This window comes from Adiantum capillus-veneris, chromosome 7, assembly GCF_014529385.1.
Source record: "Adiantum capillus-veneris isolate H3 chromosome 7, ASM1452938v2, whole genome shotgun sequence".
Lineage (NCBI taxonomy): Eukaryota > Viridiplantae > Streptophyta > Polypodiopsida > Polypodiales > Pteridaceae > Adiantum > Adiantum capillus-veneris.
Window position 1 is genome coordinate 145,684,824 of NC_140937.1, and position 17,420 is coordinate 145,702,243.

The 17,420-nt window shown below is 40.6% G+C and overlaps 1 protein-coding gene across 1 annotated transcript; it reads left to right on the forward strand.

Annotated features, from left to right (window-relative positions):
- The first annotated feature begins 220 nt into the window (after positions 1-220).
- On the forward strand, positions 221-1,804 carry LOC147454752 (uncharacterized). Its single transcript, XM_086517070.1, has 2 exons — positions 221-761; positions 876-1,804. The coding sequence occupies exons 1-2, from the start codon at positions 221-223 to the stop codon at positions 1,802-1,804; spliced, it is 1,470 nt and encodes a 489-aa protein (XP_086373196.1).
- The last annotated feature ends 15,616 nt before the right edge of the window (positions 1,805-17,420 follow it).

Consider the following 17,420-nt stretch of genomic DNA (forward strand, 5'->3'; position numbering starts at 1 on the left):
GATCCTCGATGTAAGCCTCAATCAACATTTGACTATGACAAGATGGTTTGTGCAGAGCTGCCAGATAAAAATCGATTTCCAATGCTGCATGATATCATTGTTAGTTGTAACATTCATGGTCCATGCGGTGAGTTCAATAGGTCATCTCCTTGAATGGTTGATGGCCGATGTATTAGAAAATATCCACGTTCATTTTGTGAGCAAACAAGCATGGATAATAATGGCTACCCCATTTATGTGCGACGAAAACAATGGCTTCACCTCCAACGTTAGGGGTTCTACTATTGATAACCGATGGGTTGTGCCATATAATCCTGTTTTGTCAACACTATTTAATGCACATATCAATGTTGAGGTATGCTCGACAATTTCAGCTGTCAAGTATGTCTATAAGTACATCTACAAGGGGCATGATAGGGCAACTGTAAGATTCCATACATCGGTACGTGATGCAAAAAGGGTGAACGTTGATGAGATAGACATGTACACGGATGGCCGCTATGTATCTGCATCTGAGTCTTGCTGGAGAATTTTTGAATATCCTTTGCACAATGACGCACCAGTTGTTCAGAGATTGAGTGTGCATGTTCCGGCTGGTCAAATGGTGACTTTTCGAGATAATGATAGACTTAATGATGTCTTGCAAAGAGATAATGCAGAGAAGACCACTTTGACAAAGTGGTTCACATGCAACTTGGAGAATCCTGAAGCAAATGATAGTTTGTACATCGATTTTCCTCAAAAGTGGGTGTGGAATTCGGGTTCCAAGAAATGGACAAAGAGACGTCGTGGGGACACTATTGGGCGGATGTATTTTGTGTAGCCCTCTACAGGTGAACGATATTATGTCCGTTTACTTTTGACTATTTGTAAAGGATGTAAATCATTTGAGGATCTACGCTCCGCAAATGGTGTATTGTTTCCAACATTCAAGGCAGCATGCATTGCAAGGGGTATCTTGGAAGATGATGGGGAATGGTTCGGATGCATGGAGGAAGCTTGCAGTACACATACAGGCTTGCAATTGAGACATTTGTTTGTGACCATTCTATTGTTTTGTGAACCCTCCTCCCCTCATCTCTTATGGGAAAGATTTCGACGTTTTTTGTATGAGGACTATCAACACATGTTGGAGAGGAGATATGAGTCGTTAGATGGTTGTACACAGGTTGCTGAAGGGTATGCGTTGAGAGATTTGCATAGCATTCTTGGTACTTTTGGACGAAGTTTAACTGAATTTCCTGGAATTCCAATGCCTGATGAACGCTTTGTGACACGTGATGAAAATAGCTTGCTTTTCCAAGAGCAATGCCTTGACACAATGCAAGAGCTATCCGTGTCACGTGAAATGGAGCAGAGTCTAAATGAAGATCAAAGGATTGCTTTTGAGGCAGTGTTGCATGGATTGACTATTGATGGTGGGGCTATTTTTTTCCTAGATGGTCCTGCAGGGACTGGGAAAACTTATTTATATAATTGTTTGTTGTCACATGTGCGTGGAGAAGGAGAAGTTGCATTGGCCACAGCATCTTCTGGTATTTCAGCATTGCTATTGGGAAATGGACGCACTGCACATTCTAGATTCAAGATACCCTTGGACCTTGATAGTTGTAGCACATGCAATATCCCTGTTCAAGGTCAACTTGCTGAATTGCTTAGAATGTGCAAGTTTATTGTGTGGGATGACGCTCCTATGATGCATCGATATGCCTTCGAAGCTTTGGACAGGTCTTTGCAAGATATCATGTGTTCAACAAATCCATTTGGTGGAAAAGTGTTGCTTCTTGGGGGAGATTTCAGATAGATCTTACCAGTGGTGTTCCAGGGAGTGCGTGCTGACATTGTTGATGCTACACTTTGTCGATCGCACTTTTGGAATCGTGTGAAGATTCTTAGATTGGCACATAACATGCGTGTGGGAGGTGGTGATGTTGCAAGTTCTGCCTATAGAGAATGGCTTATGGATGTAGGAAATGGGACTTTGACAATTGGTGATGAACAAATGATAGAAATCGCTCGTCACATGGTGCTTTCTTCATCCTCATTGGATGTATTTATAGGTTGCATCTATTCAGAAATTGATAAAGATGTGGTCCATGCAGAATACTTCAGAGAGCGGGCCATCCTTGCTCCAAAAAACTCTGAAGTTGATATTGTCAATGCTAAGGCCCTGTACACAATGAAAGGTGATGTTGTGCAATACTTTAGTGCTCACTCTGTGGCGGAAAACTCTGTGGATTTCCATATGAAGGTTCCAATCCTTCTTTGTGTATGACGATAAATAAGTCGCATGGCCAAAGCATTACCATGTTGGGCCTATACCTGGTGACACCGATCTTCACTCATGGACAACTGTATGTTGCACTGTCATGCGCACGCTCAACTATCGGAGTGAAAATTCTCCTACGTGACGTTGATGTAATTACAAAACAATTGCACTAACAATAAACATTATGTACCATGAGATATCAATCAATGCCATATGAAGGCTCCAATCCTTCTCATCATTGTGTTCTTCTTTATATATGTTTCAAATCATAAAATATTTTGTGAATTAATTTTCTGCCTCTCTCCATAACATATACTAAACTATGTCATGTGAAGGTTTTGTTCCTTCCTTACATTGTCTATTTTGTGGTTTCTATTTGGGTATATAGATCATGGATCAAATGACTTACATCTCCGAGGTGTCCTTTCTATTAAATGTAGAAGATCATCCACATCCTGGTATGTTTTTGTCCACCATTAAGACATGATGTGGAGACTTATTGTGTTATCTTTGGGACCTTGATTTTTTTTCCCATTATTTTAAGCAGAGCCACTTTTTTGGTGTGTACCTTTGCCGCACAAAAAAATTGTTAGGACCATCCGCAAGCACTACAAGACCAGGTGTGTGTGAATGAAATCAGAGATTCACTTGGCATAAAGTAAGATTCATGGTTTTTTTGTTTCCTTATGTGTTGCGGACCTTAGGAAGTTGCCATCTATCGATATCTTTACATTGCCCGACGTTGAGTACGGTGTCTACTCGGCAAGGAAGGAGTGTGTGTCTTCCCAAGATGAAGATGATGCTCAATGGTTTGCTAGATATGAAGGATACTCCGTTCCGGATGATTGGGAGTACCTCAAGAGTTCTAGGTTCGCTGAGTTGATCTACCAAATCTACTTGCCTAAACAACTTGCATGTTTGGCAGTACCATACATAGTTGCAATAACTGGTATGTGTAAATTGTTGTGTTTGGTGCTTCAATTGTATTATTTTAAAAAAAGTCTTCCTTTTTTACTACTATTGTTTGTTAATCCAGGAGATAATCAAACTTGGGATGGAAAAACGGTCCTTAATTTAGGAATGGAGAAACTTCAAGCCGATTGCCAATTGCCAATTGCATGATGAAGCGAGCTACGTTGATATTGCCTCTTAGATCATTTGTGGCACGATAATGTCCTTGATTATGTTTTCTTCTATGACAAACATATCAATAGCTTTGCCATGCTTGTGATCCATTTTAGGCAATGTTCTTTGAAAATCTAGATACATTTCTAAATGTCTTGGTGTTTATTATGACTTTGTAATTCTATGCAATAGAGTTTTCCACTTGTGATTTGAGTTTGAGGGATCCAAGATATTAGGTTCATATCTTAGAGATCTTTGTTTAAGCACAACAATTCTATGCATTGATCCTCACGTTTGTGAGAGGATAGGTTGCTATGTTGAGAGAGAGAGAGAGAGAGAGAGAGAGAGAGAGAGAGAGAGAGAGAGAGAGAGAGAGAGAGATGTGCAATAAGGAAGAGAGAAAATCATGCATGTTGCTTGAGGAAAACATTAAAGTCTCTCTGTGTATTTTCTTGAGCTTGCACCTCTTATGCTTTGTGTAGATTATGTTTTTTTGTATGATAAGATGTTATGTTCGTAATATTGTGCAAGGGATTGCTTCCTTTGTTGTAGTTGTTACATAGTTCAACTTTATATGCATTGTGATGTACTTTTTAATGGTACAGCTATGGAAAACATGAATAACAATGCCATCGTTGAGACCAAGTCGGAAGGTATTGAGTCCACTCCTCCAAGGTTTGCCAATGTTCGAGCGACAAAGAGAAGTGCTCGATGCGTGGGATCCTCTTCTATTAATCCTGTGGTAAATGATGGGAATCATGAACTCATGGATGCATTATGGGACTTCTTTGTTCGTAGTGAGTCTAGGCAATTGGACTTTGAACGACACTTGGAAGCACTTTTGGACGTGGCTCAGCAAGCGAATGATCAACAAATTTTAGACCTTCGCAATGAGGTGCGTTTATGTGCACAACGCTTCAATGGAGGAATGGACCAAGTTGAGGAGAACCAATTGAACATGCTGGTGCGCATGGAGCAACAATTTGAATCAATGCAAAGCTCACACATGCCCAATAGGGAAATCCAGGTCCAAATTGATGCACTTAAGGACCAGGTCCTTGCTTTAGAAGGAGAGGTAACCCGGCTCAAGGTCCATTTGAATCGATTGAATGCATTGATGACAAAGATGGCTTGAGCTTCTGATGGCCGTGCCATATAGCAACGTTCAACCTTGGCTACTAGAAATAGTTGAAGCACATACTTTTGTGTGTTAATTTGATTCACTATGTTGATGTACTAAAGCATACCTTGCTTTGAACTGCGTTGGTAGGATAATTAGTGAACATGTTTTTTTTTGTTTTATACTTGTGTTGTTTGATCTACATGGCATAAAGCCATAGAGTATACTTAAATTAAGTTTTGAGACTTTGGTTGAGATGATATTTTTGGTCAAAACAATATGAGGTACTACCTTTGTGGCTTGGGGACATAAAGTAGCATGTTTTTAGAAAAGAGGCTTCCATCATTACAACTATGCTTAGCTGTATGAGCTTCAAGGACGTTGCAATGAAATACTTGGAAGCTTGATAGATTCCATGATATTTTACCACTCTCTACATTTCATTCTGAAAGTTATCTTTAGGTTTACAAGTAGAAATTGTCTTACTCCTTTAGATTTGGTTCACTTTATGCACTCTTAAATAATTGGGTAGCACTTTCTAGACCCCATTATTAGTTCGTAATGACCATTGTAGACAACTTCAGATTGGGGTCATGCACATCAAACCACTTCAATGGGATATTTTATTGTATTGATGCATATGCACGTGCCTAATTTTTTTTTTCTCTTTGCAAATAACAAACTTCATCCTATAAAACCCTTTGCTTTTGGAAATTAGGGACCATTGAGACCCTGTTATGATGTGTATCCACAAAGTATGTATAATATGATGTATCCTAATTGTGGAAGGTTCAAACAAGACGATAGAGTTTGTGCGATTATTTTTACAAAAGGGTCATCGACGTATGATAGTGTAGGAAATTTGAATGTTATTATAGTTATTATATATTACCAATTGAAACTCCACCAAAGCATCCTTTGCCACTAACTATTTTGTTGATTGTTTCCTAAGAGTTTTGACATTTTGCATGGAGTGGAAATGTAAATGGTAAATAAGATCTGTCGGTGTTTGAAGGTTTATTGGTATTGCATTTGAAGTTATTTTCTTTTCTTAAAATCTCAAAACTATGTGTTACATATGCATGATATTTTCATGTTTTTCCATCTCATTATGTGAAAATGTTGAAAATTTAAGGCTTATGTACACATAAACGAGTAGATTTGTGTAGCTCTTTATGCATGTCTATGAGTAATCGAGAACTAAGATTTTGTTGCAAATTTCAAAGTTTCAATGGTATCAATAGTGTGCTCTTTTGGATTACACCAACATGTGGATCGCATACTATAGGTGCTAGGTTGATTCAATTCTCTATACATTTTGATTGTCATGAAAAGTTGATGCTATGATGTTTCTTGGACGGGGTTGAAATATTGTATTTATAGATGCCACGTCAAAGAAGGCATTGGACAGTATCTACGTTTAGCTGGATGCTTCATCATCCGCCATTTCTTATCTATGGTAGGATCTAAGTATATCCTTTGAAAATTTTCCAGCTTGGTGTTCAAACTAACAATTTTCTCATTTAGATCCACCTGGTTGGAGAGGCCCACTTAGTACGCATGATGTAGTACACATTATTGAAAGCTTTGAAGTTGTTAGGTAAGGAACACCAATGAGGCACAATGCTTTTTTAAATATTTTTTGGTTATTGAACTTATTGTAATTAACCAATTGGCTTGCAGGAATCACTGTTATCGTGATAACATTTTAATGGAAGTGCATGAGTTTTTCGGAGGACTCCAAGGGTACTTTCATATCAATGTGGCTTTGAATCGTAATGCAGGTTCAACTCGCATACGGGTTCGCGAGCTCGGAGATCGCTTGCCGGCCAATGCAGAATACTCTTATAGGGACAGATATGAGAACTGGAGGATCGTATTGTACACCTTGTGTGAGGGGCATCGTCATTTTGGTAGGAGCGTTCATTGTGTGGGTCCCTGGGTTCTACGAGTACCAAATGCAACATCCCGAAGGCTGTCGTTTTGAAGTTGCAGCTGTTTTGTTAGTTAAGATTTAGTGGCTTGCAAAGAACTTTCTTTAGAGACGAATATTAGGGCTTACAAAGACTACTTATAGTAATGGAAGTGGATTGTTGTTTTTCTTTTAGTTTCCCTTTTCCCGTCTCTCTCTCTCTCTCTCTCTCTCTCTAAAGTAAAAAAAAAACCATGTACTTATTCTACTCTCTCTCTCTCTCTCTCTCTCTCTCTCTCTCTCTCTCTCTCTCTTCACCCCCCCCCCCCAACCTCATGTAGTTGTTATGTTCATTCAATTCTCTATGCACTTTCTATTGTCGCACAAATCCACTGTGATTTATGTTGATACCATAATGCACTATTGCACATAATAAAGCACTTCAGATATAGTTGTCACTACCTTCAATTGGATGCATAAAAAATACTTACACATGTTATCCTTCTAAAGAAGGGGGGAGAAAGGGTTACACAAAATTCAATGATACTCCTTCTTGGCCGCAACAACGCGCGGGTCACATACTAGTTTCAAGTTAAAGGGCAATGGTCTGGATCACGTCAAGTGGTTGCTTGTGGGCTCAAGACACCACAATAGCACGTTAGGCTCACCAAGTAAAGATAGTTTAATGAAAGAATGGTGTTTTTTAAACCGTTGCAGTTGTGGGTCGGGGGGTGAGCTCTCTAAGTCATACATCTACTCACCCTTCTGCAGTGAAATCCCAATTGATATAGCCGATGGATGTTGGACACATTAGCATCCTTAATGAAATCAAGCTCCTCTAATCATAGTCTACCAACTCAGCGATTGGAACTATTCCCACCTCATGAGAAGGTTTTCTTGTGGTCGATATTGTCGGTAATTGTCGATGCTCTGCAATCTTGCCACCTTAGCAGCTGGAGTTTGCAGTCGACATTAGCTAGCCCCCTTCCCCCCGAGAGGAACGAACGGGAATGGTCCCTTAGTGACCATTCCCCTGGAATCATGCTCCCAAGGTTGGCTCCCGGCCTTCCCCGATCACCAACTTGGTCGCCTACAATATATGAAAGGGAGATAAAATGATGCATCATGGGAACCGAAGGAAGGTATTCAATGACTTGCGATTGGGGTTCAATGATACCCGATATGTACAAGTGGATGATTACCCCCTAGCTTCCCACATTTCGTATAAAGAAATGAGGTTCTAACACAAAGCTTGTTGAATTATTTATTTGAAAGAGATGAGAGAAAAAAAGGATATAATTTCAAAGGAGCAATAAGTATGAGAGAGAGAGAGAGAGAGAGAGAGAGAGAGAGATATCAACACATTAATTGCTCATTAGTGTATTTGAAAGAGCTGGAGATTGGAGCTTGTGAAAAAAAGGAGAAATTTTCATAGAAGCAATAAATATGGGAGTGAATGGTTCAATCAACTGTGAAGATAGATCGAGGCAAATGTGGGTAGGTCATCTTAGATGGAGTTGTAGGTTTTTATTTTTTAATATGAGTTGTTACAACTTGTGCTAAGAAAATTTGATTAGTTTTAAACACTTTAAATTTTAATGTCCATCTGGAATCATGATTTGGTTATGTTGACAAAGGGGTGTTAAGATCATTGGCAAATTTGGGAGGAATTATGAGATGAGGTCCTAAGATTTTGGGAAAATTAACAATCGCATCCAATGAAAACTTGGAGGAAAGTTGGAAAACCTTACAAGGTAGAGGGTAACAATCCTTAAGTAGCAAATGAGGTTATTTAAAGTGCCCACTTGGAAGTCATGAGTATTCAATGGGTAAGAAGAATCTTGAGTCTCCTATATATATGTGGGATCCCTCTCTCTTGGCTCAACTATTGGGACACCTTGCCATGCACGCCGTCCATGTGACTCCTACCCACTCTTGCCCTTACAAGACCCTTATGTTGACATTACTCCCTCAAGAAGATTTTTCATTCTCGGAACAAAAGTGGAAAGTCTCTTCTTCTTGACACCAATTTTTCTAGAATGGCACCTTCTTCAAATTTGTCTTTCCACAACTAGAAATTGACGATGAACATGATGTTCTATCCGTAACTCATGAGAATTAATGATTCTTTCGAGTTCGTACGATAGACTCGGAGGTTCGATGAAGTCAACTAGGATACTTGGCAACACAAATGTCGCCATGGTGTAAGCATTGTTTGTAGATGACTTACATGAAATTATTACCATATACATGTGGTAGTGATGTGTGTGAACACACTTAGGACCACTGGGGCATTTTTTCCCTCACTAGGAGGTTTTCCCCCCCGGTGCATTATATATACGCCCATCATTCTAGGGCTATCTGTCTTTCCATTGCACACTAAGTAATAAAATCTCTGTTGTGTGCCTTGAGCTTCCTTCATCTTCTCCAATATGTATGTATTTTCTTGCAACCCTAATTCCAACAACTGGTATTAGAGCAGGTTGCATCCTCCTGGGCTTAGTTGCCAGCAGCTCCAGCACACGCCTGCTCACTTTCCTCGATTTTTGTGTGCTTTGATAAGCATTTGTAGGTCGAGAAAAATTTTGGGTGTGCTTGCAGAGCTCAATTTGCTGAGATTTCTGATTCGGGCTCATTTCAGCCTCTATTTCCACTACAAGCAGTAATGTGCAGGCTATTTCGTCATTTTGTGCAAAATTTTTGTCAGTGCCATTTTTTGCATAACTGGTCCCTTACAAGCTTCTACGGTTTGTGCTATATAGCACGTGTTGTTCCCACTTTCTTTCTCCTCTTTTTGGGCAGTTTTCACATCAAGTACATCATTTATCATGGCTGACAACAACACAGATGTGTTCAAGATGTTTGCTGCTGAGGACAGATTGGATGGGGACAATTACCTTATGTGGCTTATATGATGCAACATGTTCTTGTGTCAAAGGATGTTTGGAACATTGTGCATGGTATTGATGTACGTCCTGGTTCTGAGGATACATGCGATGTTGAGGACGTTGCAGGTCTTGCTTGCAAGGATTGCTATTGTTAGAGTTGTTTTGCCTATAGCTGAGCAAGCTCGCTGGGATGTAAAATATGGGCAAGCTCATGCATTGATTGCGTTGTCTATGAAGCGCATTATTACTCCCCACATTCGTTCAACAAAATCTACAAAACAGGCTTGGGATATTCTAGATGGTCTTTTTGCAAGTAGTAATGAGGCTAAAATTGCATTGCTGCGTAAAGAGCCGGAGTCGAAGATTATGCATGAGGAAGATAATATGGACACTTTCCTTGATGGTGTCAAGGATATCAATGAGAAACTTGTTTCTGTAGGTGAAGTCATTTTAGACAGTTCCCTTGTGTAGATTGTTCTTGATGCTTTGCCAGATTCTTATAAGTCGTTTGCTAGTACTTGGAGACTTATGACCTAAGGAAATCCCGAAGTTGTCAAGTTTGATTCATTGTGCACATTGCTGTTGCACGAGTAACTTTCTAGGAAAAACGAGACTAGACAACGTGCAGTTGAACACACCTTTATTGTTGCTCAAAGAAAAGGTGGTAACAACAATGTAGCCACTTCTCATGGTTCTTCTGCGAGTGGTAAAGCACATGTTCCCAATGCTTCTGCTGGTAGCTGAAGGCCAAAGAGGTTAAGAAGAAAGAGGATGGTTCCACTGCAAATGCTGGTTCCACTATAAATGCAGCTATTGTTGAGTCTTCTGTGAAAGGAGACTATGATGCTGATGTTGATGCAGAATGGGCCTTTGGTGCAGAGTGTACCCATAATCTTGTTGTCCATGATGCATGCATGTCAGTTGTGTTGCGGATTTACATGTGTGATATTTTGACAGTGGTGCTATAAAGAACATTACCTCACATCGTGATTTGTTCAACTCTCTTGAGTCTGTTCCTCATGGGAATTAAGTTACTTGCACCAAGAATGCCTCTTATCCGGTCCAGGGATTTAGAAAGATTGTGCTTACTACTACAAATGGCAGTTCTTTCACACTTGTTGATGCACTATATGTACCTGGGATCAAGAAGAATCTTTTGTCTATATCTGCACTTGCTAGACTTGGTCTTGTAGTCAAATTTGTGGATGACAGATGTACATTACATGATCTTAGTTTTGGTGATGAAATTGTTCCATCTGGCATTTATGCCGTGGGCTGTATAAACTCACTTTGTATGAAAAATGTGGGCAAAATTTTGCAAATATAGTTGTGGATTCTAAGGCTATTTAGATGAAAAACTTTGGCATGCACGTTTTGGTCATCTAAATGCTGCCAGTTTATCGCGTTTGTAGAAATGTGATATGGTTGCTTCTTTTCCGCCTCTTGAAGCACCTATCAAACATGTTTGTGAAGGTTGTATTTGGGTAAGATGCAGCATTTGAGGTTTCCAAAGGATGGTTCAGTTAGGGCCAGATGCAGGTTGTAGCTTGTGCATAGTGATGTTTGTGGGTCCATGCAAACACTATGCTTGGGCAATTGCCTTTACTTTGTGACTTTCATTGATGACTACTCCAGGCATGCATGGTTATTTCTGCTTAAAGCAATGTTCGAAGTATTTATGTGCAAACAATTTCTGGCTACGGCTGAAAATGTCTCGAAATGTACTATGGACACCCTCTGTTCCGATCGAGGGGGGAGTACATGTCTCATGAATTTAATGCATTTTTGGCTAGTCATGGGATAAAACACCAATGTATAGTGCCTTATACGCCTCAGCAAAATGGTGTTACTGAGAGGCAAAATAGGTCACTTACGGAAATGGAATGATGTATGGTCAAAAGTCAAGCTTTGTCGCATTCGTTTTGCCTTGAGACCATCATGTGTGCCACTTTTATACTTAACAAGTGTCCTATGAAAGCTTTACAGTCTATTACTTCATATTGAAGAATGGCATGATAGAAAGCCTTCTTTTCAGCACATGCGTTTTTTTGGCTTTTTGGCATAGCCTTTGGTGCCACAAACACAACGCATAAAATTGGATGATAAGGCTGTCAAATGTATTTTTGTTCGTTATAGTGCTAAAAGCAAAGGTTATAGGTTGTATCATCCGCAAACAAAACGTATCTTGGTCTCACAAGATGTTGTGTTTGTGGAAGATTCTGTTCAGCCCTTGCTGTCATGTACTAGAGACGTTAATGTCAGCTCACAGGACATTTATGACACTTTGTTGCCTCTTTTCTATGGTGGAAGTTCAAATATAAATTCCAATAAGGAAAATGTACATCCTATGGGGGTTTTTGAAAATGTTATAGACCATCCTATTACTCATGCAGATGTACATGATGTACTTGATGAGGAAAGGGCTGAGAATGAGCAGGCTGGAGGTATGTCTAAATGGATGGTGCATACTTTGTGTGACAGTATATTGGATGCACCTTTGTCTAGTTGTACTTGTTTAGGTTCTTGCCATGCATTGTATGCATCAGATTGTCATGCTTTGGCCGTGTCTAGCTTACATGATGTTGAGGAGCCTCTATCTTTTGATGAAGCACATAATTCAGAAAATTGGATGGCTGCCATGCAATCTGAATATGATGCACTTATAGAAAATGACACATGGACTTTATGTGATTTGCCTCCTAGCAAAAAAAAGAAGAAGGTACAAAGTGGGTTTACAGTTGAAACACTAGCTGGATGGTGAGATTGATCGCTGTAAGGCTCCACTTGTTGCAAAGGGTTATGCACAACAGAAAGGCATAGATTATGAAGAGACTTTTTCTCCCACTTGCCGTATGACTATTGTACATTTTCTATGTGCATTGACAACTCATTTTGGTTGGAATGTACATCAATCTGACATTGTTACTGCTTTCTTGAATGGTGACATATTTGAGGAAGTTCATGTAATGCAGCCTCGCGATTTTGTCAAGAAAGGACAAGAGTATAAAGTGTGCACATGTAATAAATCTTTGTATGGGTTGAAGCAATCTCCTCGTGCTTGGTATGAGAAGGATGGCACTCTTTTGGTCAAACGAGGCTTTTGTAAACAGTTCAACAGATAGCACATTGTATGTAAAGCGTGAGGGTGATGTACTTCTCATTGTGGTTCTTTATGTGGATGATTTACTGAATCACTAGACCAAATGAGAGACATATTGCTGAATTTAATGATGATTTGAATGCTACTTTCAAGATGAAAGATTTGGGATTGTTGCATCATTACTTGGGTATACAGTTTAAGCAGTGTGATGGTGGTATTTCCTTGTGTCAAAAGAGATACTTCGAGACATTGCTATGTAATTTTGGACTTGAGAATTGCAAACCTATTGCCACTCCAATGGAAACAGGTTTGAAATTGAGTTTTCATGATGCTGGTGATCCTATAGATGTCACTCTTTATCAAACTACTATTGGATGCCTCATTTATCTATGCAACATGAGGTCGGATATTCAGTTTGCAATCTCATCAGTAGATTTCCCAAGGTCTAAGCATTGGTAGGCTATCAAGAGGATTTTCTGCTACTGGAGTGGCACTTTATATCTTAGCTTGTTTTATCCCAACGGGGGATCATTGCCGCCATACTTATATGGTTTTTCGGACTCAAATTGGGCTAGTTGTTTTGACACACAAGTGTCCACAAGTGGTTTTTGTTTCATGCTTGGAAGTTCATGTATATCATGGTTGAGAAAGAAGAAACCTACTGTGGACACTTCTAGTCGTGAGGCTGAGTACATGGCAATCTTCACATCTACGGTTGAGTGTGTATAGCTCAGAAACCTTATGGATGATTTGGCTGTTGGATATGACACTTCCTACCCTATCTACACTGATAGTCATAGTGCATTGGCAGTTGCAAGAAACCCAATTTTTCATGCTGGCAAAAAGGACATTGAGGTGCATTACCACTATGTCAAGGAGAGACTCTCAGCAGGAGATATCAGATTGGCTTATGTGCCAACACAAGACAACCTTGTAGATATTTTCACAAAGGCATTGTCTCGTGAGAAGTTTGAAGCTTTTTGCAAAGCTTTGGGCTTACTCCCCTTTGTGGACTGATCATGTCCTCAGGGCATGGCACTTGCCTTTATTGTATGTACCAGTTCTCGTTCACCACATCACTCTAGGGGGTATTTGTTACCATATACATGTGGTAGTGATGTGTGTGAACACACTTAGGACCGTCAGGGCAAATTTTTCCCTCACTAGGAGTTCCCCCCCCGGGGTGCATTGTATATACGCCCATCATTCTAGGGCTATCTATCTTTCCACACTAAGTAATAAACTCTCAGTTGTGTGCCGTGAGCTTCCTGCGTCTTCTCCAAGCTGTGTGTGTTTTCCTGCAACCCTAATTCCAACAAAAGTATTGGATGGCCGTGAGACTATGGCTGAAGTTCTTATTTGTAGACCATTTTTCCTACTCGCTTGTGTATTTTGAATGGTATACAATGTCTTGGAGATGACTTAGGAGTGGGGCCACTCTTCAAACTTTATAAGTATTTTAGACTCCCCAAAAGGACCTCGTCACCTTCTTTGAACATGACTTGTATGTTAGTTCTATGGAATACTACTTCAGGCTAGCACCATGGAATACTACTTTAGGCTAGCACCCTACATATTGACACAGTCACTTAGGTCACTATACACTGACACAATTGATGATATCATTTCAATCTCATTATGGCTACATAATCCACCACTCTTGTACATTCTATCCTCTCTAGTTATTTCATTCGCATTTGAGTTGTCTCTTGCCTTGCATCAAGTTCTGCGTGTGTGTGTGTGTGTGTGTGTGTGAAGATATTTCTCTTTCATTTGGTTGTACCTTAATCCTCGCCAACGATTGAAAGCTATCCCATCTTCCCTCTTCACTCTCATTGCTCTTGAAAGCTATCCCATCTTCCCTCTTCACTCTCATTGCTCTTGGTTATGCCGCACAGTAGTCTCCAAGACCAGAGGGTAGGAACCTCACTCTTCCACCTAGTCTATGAGAACACATCTACAGCTCCCCCCTAAAGGACTTGTATTTTGGTAGTGTTACTGGCCTCTGAGTGTGCATGGGCTATGGGTGGTCCAATCACTAAACATCAAAACACATGCCTCTAAGCCGCATTGACTTTTGAATCTAGTTTTGTGTTGGTGCATCACCTTTGAGCGTAAGGAGTCTATGCTATTGTTTTCTGCATTCTTTTTCCCAGTACGATCACCTTTTTTGAGCTTTGTGTCACCTCATAGGATATCTCACCTCATGACCTAAATGGTGGTTTGTTAGCTCTATGGGATACTAATCTAGGGTAGCATGCTACACATGGCATAGTAACTTATGTCACTATACATTGACATAATGATGTCATTTGCACCTCATTGTGGCACATAAGACACAACTCTTGTGCATTCTATGATCTCTAGGTAGTTCATCCTCATTTGAGTTGTCTTTTGCCTTTTGTAAATCTCTCTCTCTCTCTCTCTCTCTCTCTCTCTCTCTCTCTCTCTCTCTCTCTCTCTCTCTCTCTCTTCTCCCAACATTGACAACACGTTTCATTATGGATTCTTTAGGACTTGTTTTTTTTGCGAGCGCTTTTTGGGAATTATGCTAGCAAATTTCGAAAATATTTTCTCTCACTCTCTCATGTTGGTGACACCAATATTCCCTATGCAAGCTATTTTTCTCTCCCTCTCTTGCTCTATATCTCCCCCTTTCTTCCTCTCTTATTTCATGTGGAACCACCATTGCCCATGCAAGATACTAATCTCTCCCTCTTTTGCTCTATCTCTCTTCCTTTCTCATTCCTCATTGTGGGCTCATTAACCCCAATGCAAGCTATCTCTTTCTCTCTCTCTCTCTCTCTCTCATTCTTAAACACACACACACACACACACACACACACACACACACACACACACACACACACACACACACACACACACACACGCACACAAACATTTAAACATGACAGCTTGTTTTTACCCTTAGTAGATGAGAGATCTATACAGTCTGTACCCACACATGCTTTCTATAAAGCAAGTCATGCTCGCACATTCCTAGTCATCTCTCTCCTTATCTTCTCATAAAGAATATCGATCTTACAAAACCGAAGCATGCAGCTTCACATGCAATCATGACATCCTTTGAACATTTAATTGGTTTGATTTGATTGGCAATATTAGCAGGTACACACATGAAACAGTTGTATCAAGCTCCTTGGGATACACAATGGAGTGCACATGGTCTTATGTCCTTCTACGGTTGGTTGAAAATTTAATGATAATCCTTTTGATTTAATTTAATTTAATGCCTTACTCTCTCTCTCTCTCTCTCTCTCTCTCTCTCTCTCTCTCTCTCTCTCTCTCTCTCTCTCTCTCTCTCTCTCTCTCTCTCTCTCTCTCTCTCTCTCTCTCTGTTAACCCTCACGGCTCACGGACACCCCATCACCTACGACGGACGTGTATTATGTATTTGGTAGAGTCAGGTACCGGGCTTGTCGGACCAATAGGAAAAGGGTAAGAGTGATCGCCGATGAGAGGCGCACTCTAACTGGGACATTCCAGGGATTAGTTGGCTAAGCATGGGCGCCCAAGTGTGAATGGGGTGAGCTCATATAAAAGACAACTAAACCTAAAATTCACTTATTCTCTCATTTGTGCAATAGAAGAGTGCTCTTGCTCCATCTCCATCTCCATCTTCTTCTTCTTCACCTCCTCGTGTGTGTGTGTATGTGAGAGAGAGAGAGAGAGGGAGAGTGTGTGTGAGATCGAGCATTACGAAGGCACAACGGCGGCGAAGCGGTTGAGCGCGGAACGACTGTAGCTTCTTCTTCATTGTGGCGAGGAATCCACCACGAAGGCGAGCGTAGAGCGGTGAGTGACACACCCTTTGCTCCCTTGAGCTTGCTAGATTAGTCTTGTTGTGTGCTTGGAGCCATTTGTGGCTCGCACACGGTGTATCGGCAAGTCCCTTGCTTCGACAGTGCGGCAAGAAGCGCACATTTTTGGCGCCGCTGCCGGGGAATCTCCCTGCACTAAGCCCAAGAGGCAATTTGTGCTTCTCCTATGAGTTGTTTGTAGTAGGAAAGAAGAGGAAGAGGAAGAGGAATGAGTTGTTTTTCTTTAAGTTGTTAATTTCTGTGTTGTCTGCAAGTTCTGTGATTTCTGAATAATGTTGTGTTTTCTGTTTGCACACAGTCTTTGCACAATTAGTAGTCGTTAGCTTGTTTGCAATGAATGAATAAGTAGGAAGGCAGTTAGCAATTTCTGTTTGCACACAGTCTGTACACAGTTTTCTGTCAAGGTTTGGCTGCACACAGTCTTTGCACAGCAAGGTAGTGAGAGAGGAAGTAGATGGACAGTTAGCTCACTGTCAGTAAGCAGTTAACAGATTAGTCAGTGGTTAGCAGCACTGTTAAGTAGATAAGGGAGTGAGCTGTCTGTGAGCTGTTGACTGGGAGGTTAGGTAGGTGAGAGTGTGTGTGGCCAAGAAAGGGTCACCTAAAACGCAAGCGGTCATCGCCAAAAAAACAAAAAAGAAAAAAAAAGTAAAAAAACCGAAAATATTTAAGCGTGAGTGACTGGGGGGCTACACTAAAATTTTGATCGGGATCGGGATCATTTTCCCAAGCCCAAGCCTAAGCCTCAGTCCTCAATCTTATAATATATACTAGACTCACTCTTATATATATACCCTACCCCCTCAAGAGGGAATGAGAGCATGTGGGGCAAGTCCTCCACTCTTCTCCCTTCTCTTCCCACTTGCACCCTTAGACTTTCTAATTTGGGCCTAGTTCCCTACTAGAAATTGACGGTTTTAGGGATTCCGAGGGCATAAAGTGACCAAACGGAGGGCTGTAAAGCACGGCATGTCCCTCTAACCGAGACGCTCGTTTTGAGCTATCATACGTTCTATTATATAGCTGGGTCAGAAAAAAAGGACCAAAAAAGCAAAAAATAAATAAATAAGAAAAGACTTGGGTTGCAAAACACCCAAAATTACTAGGTGAGCAGCCTTCACGGGCCCTCACTGACACTTCTAGGGGATCCAAGTCATATGAACC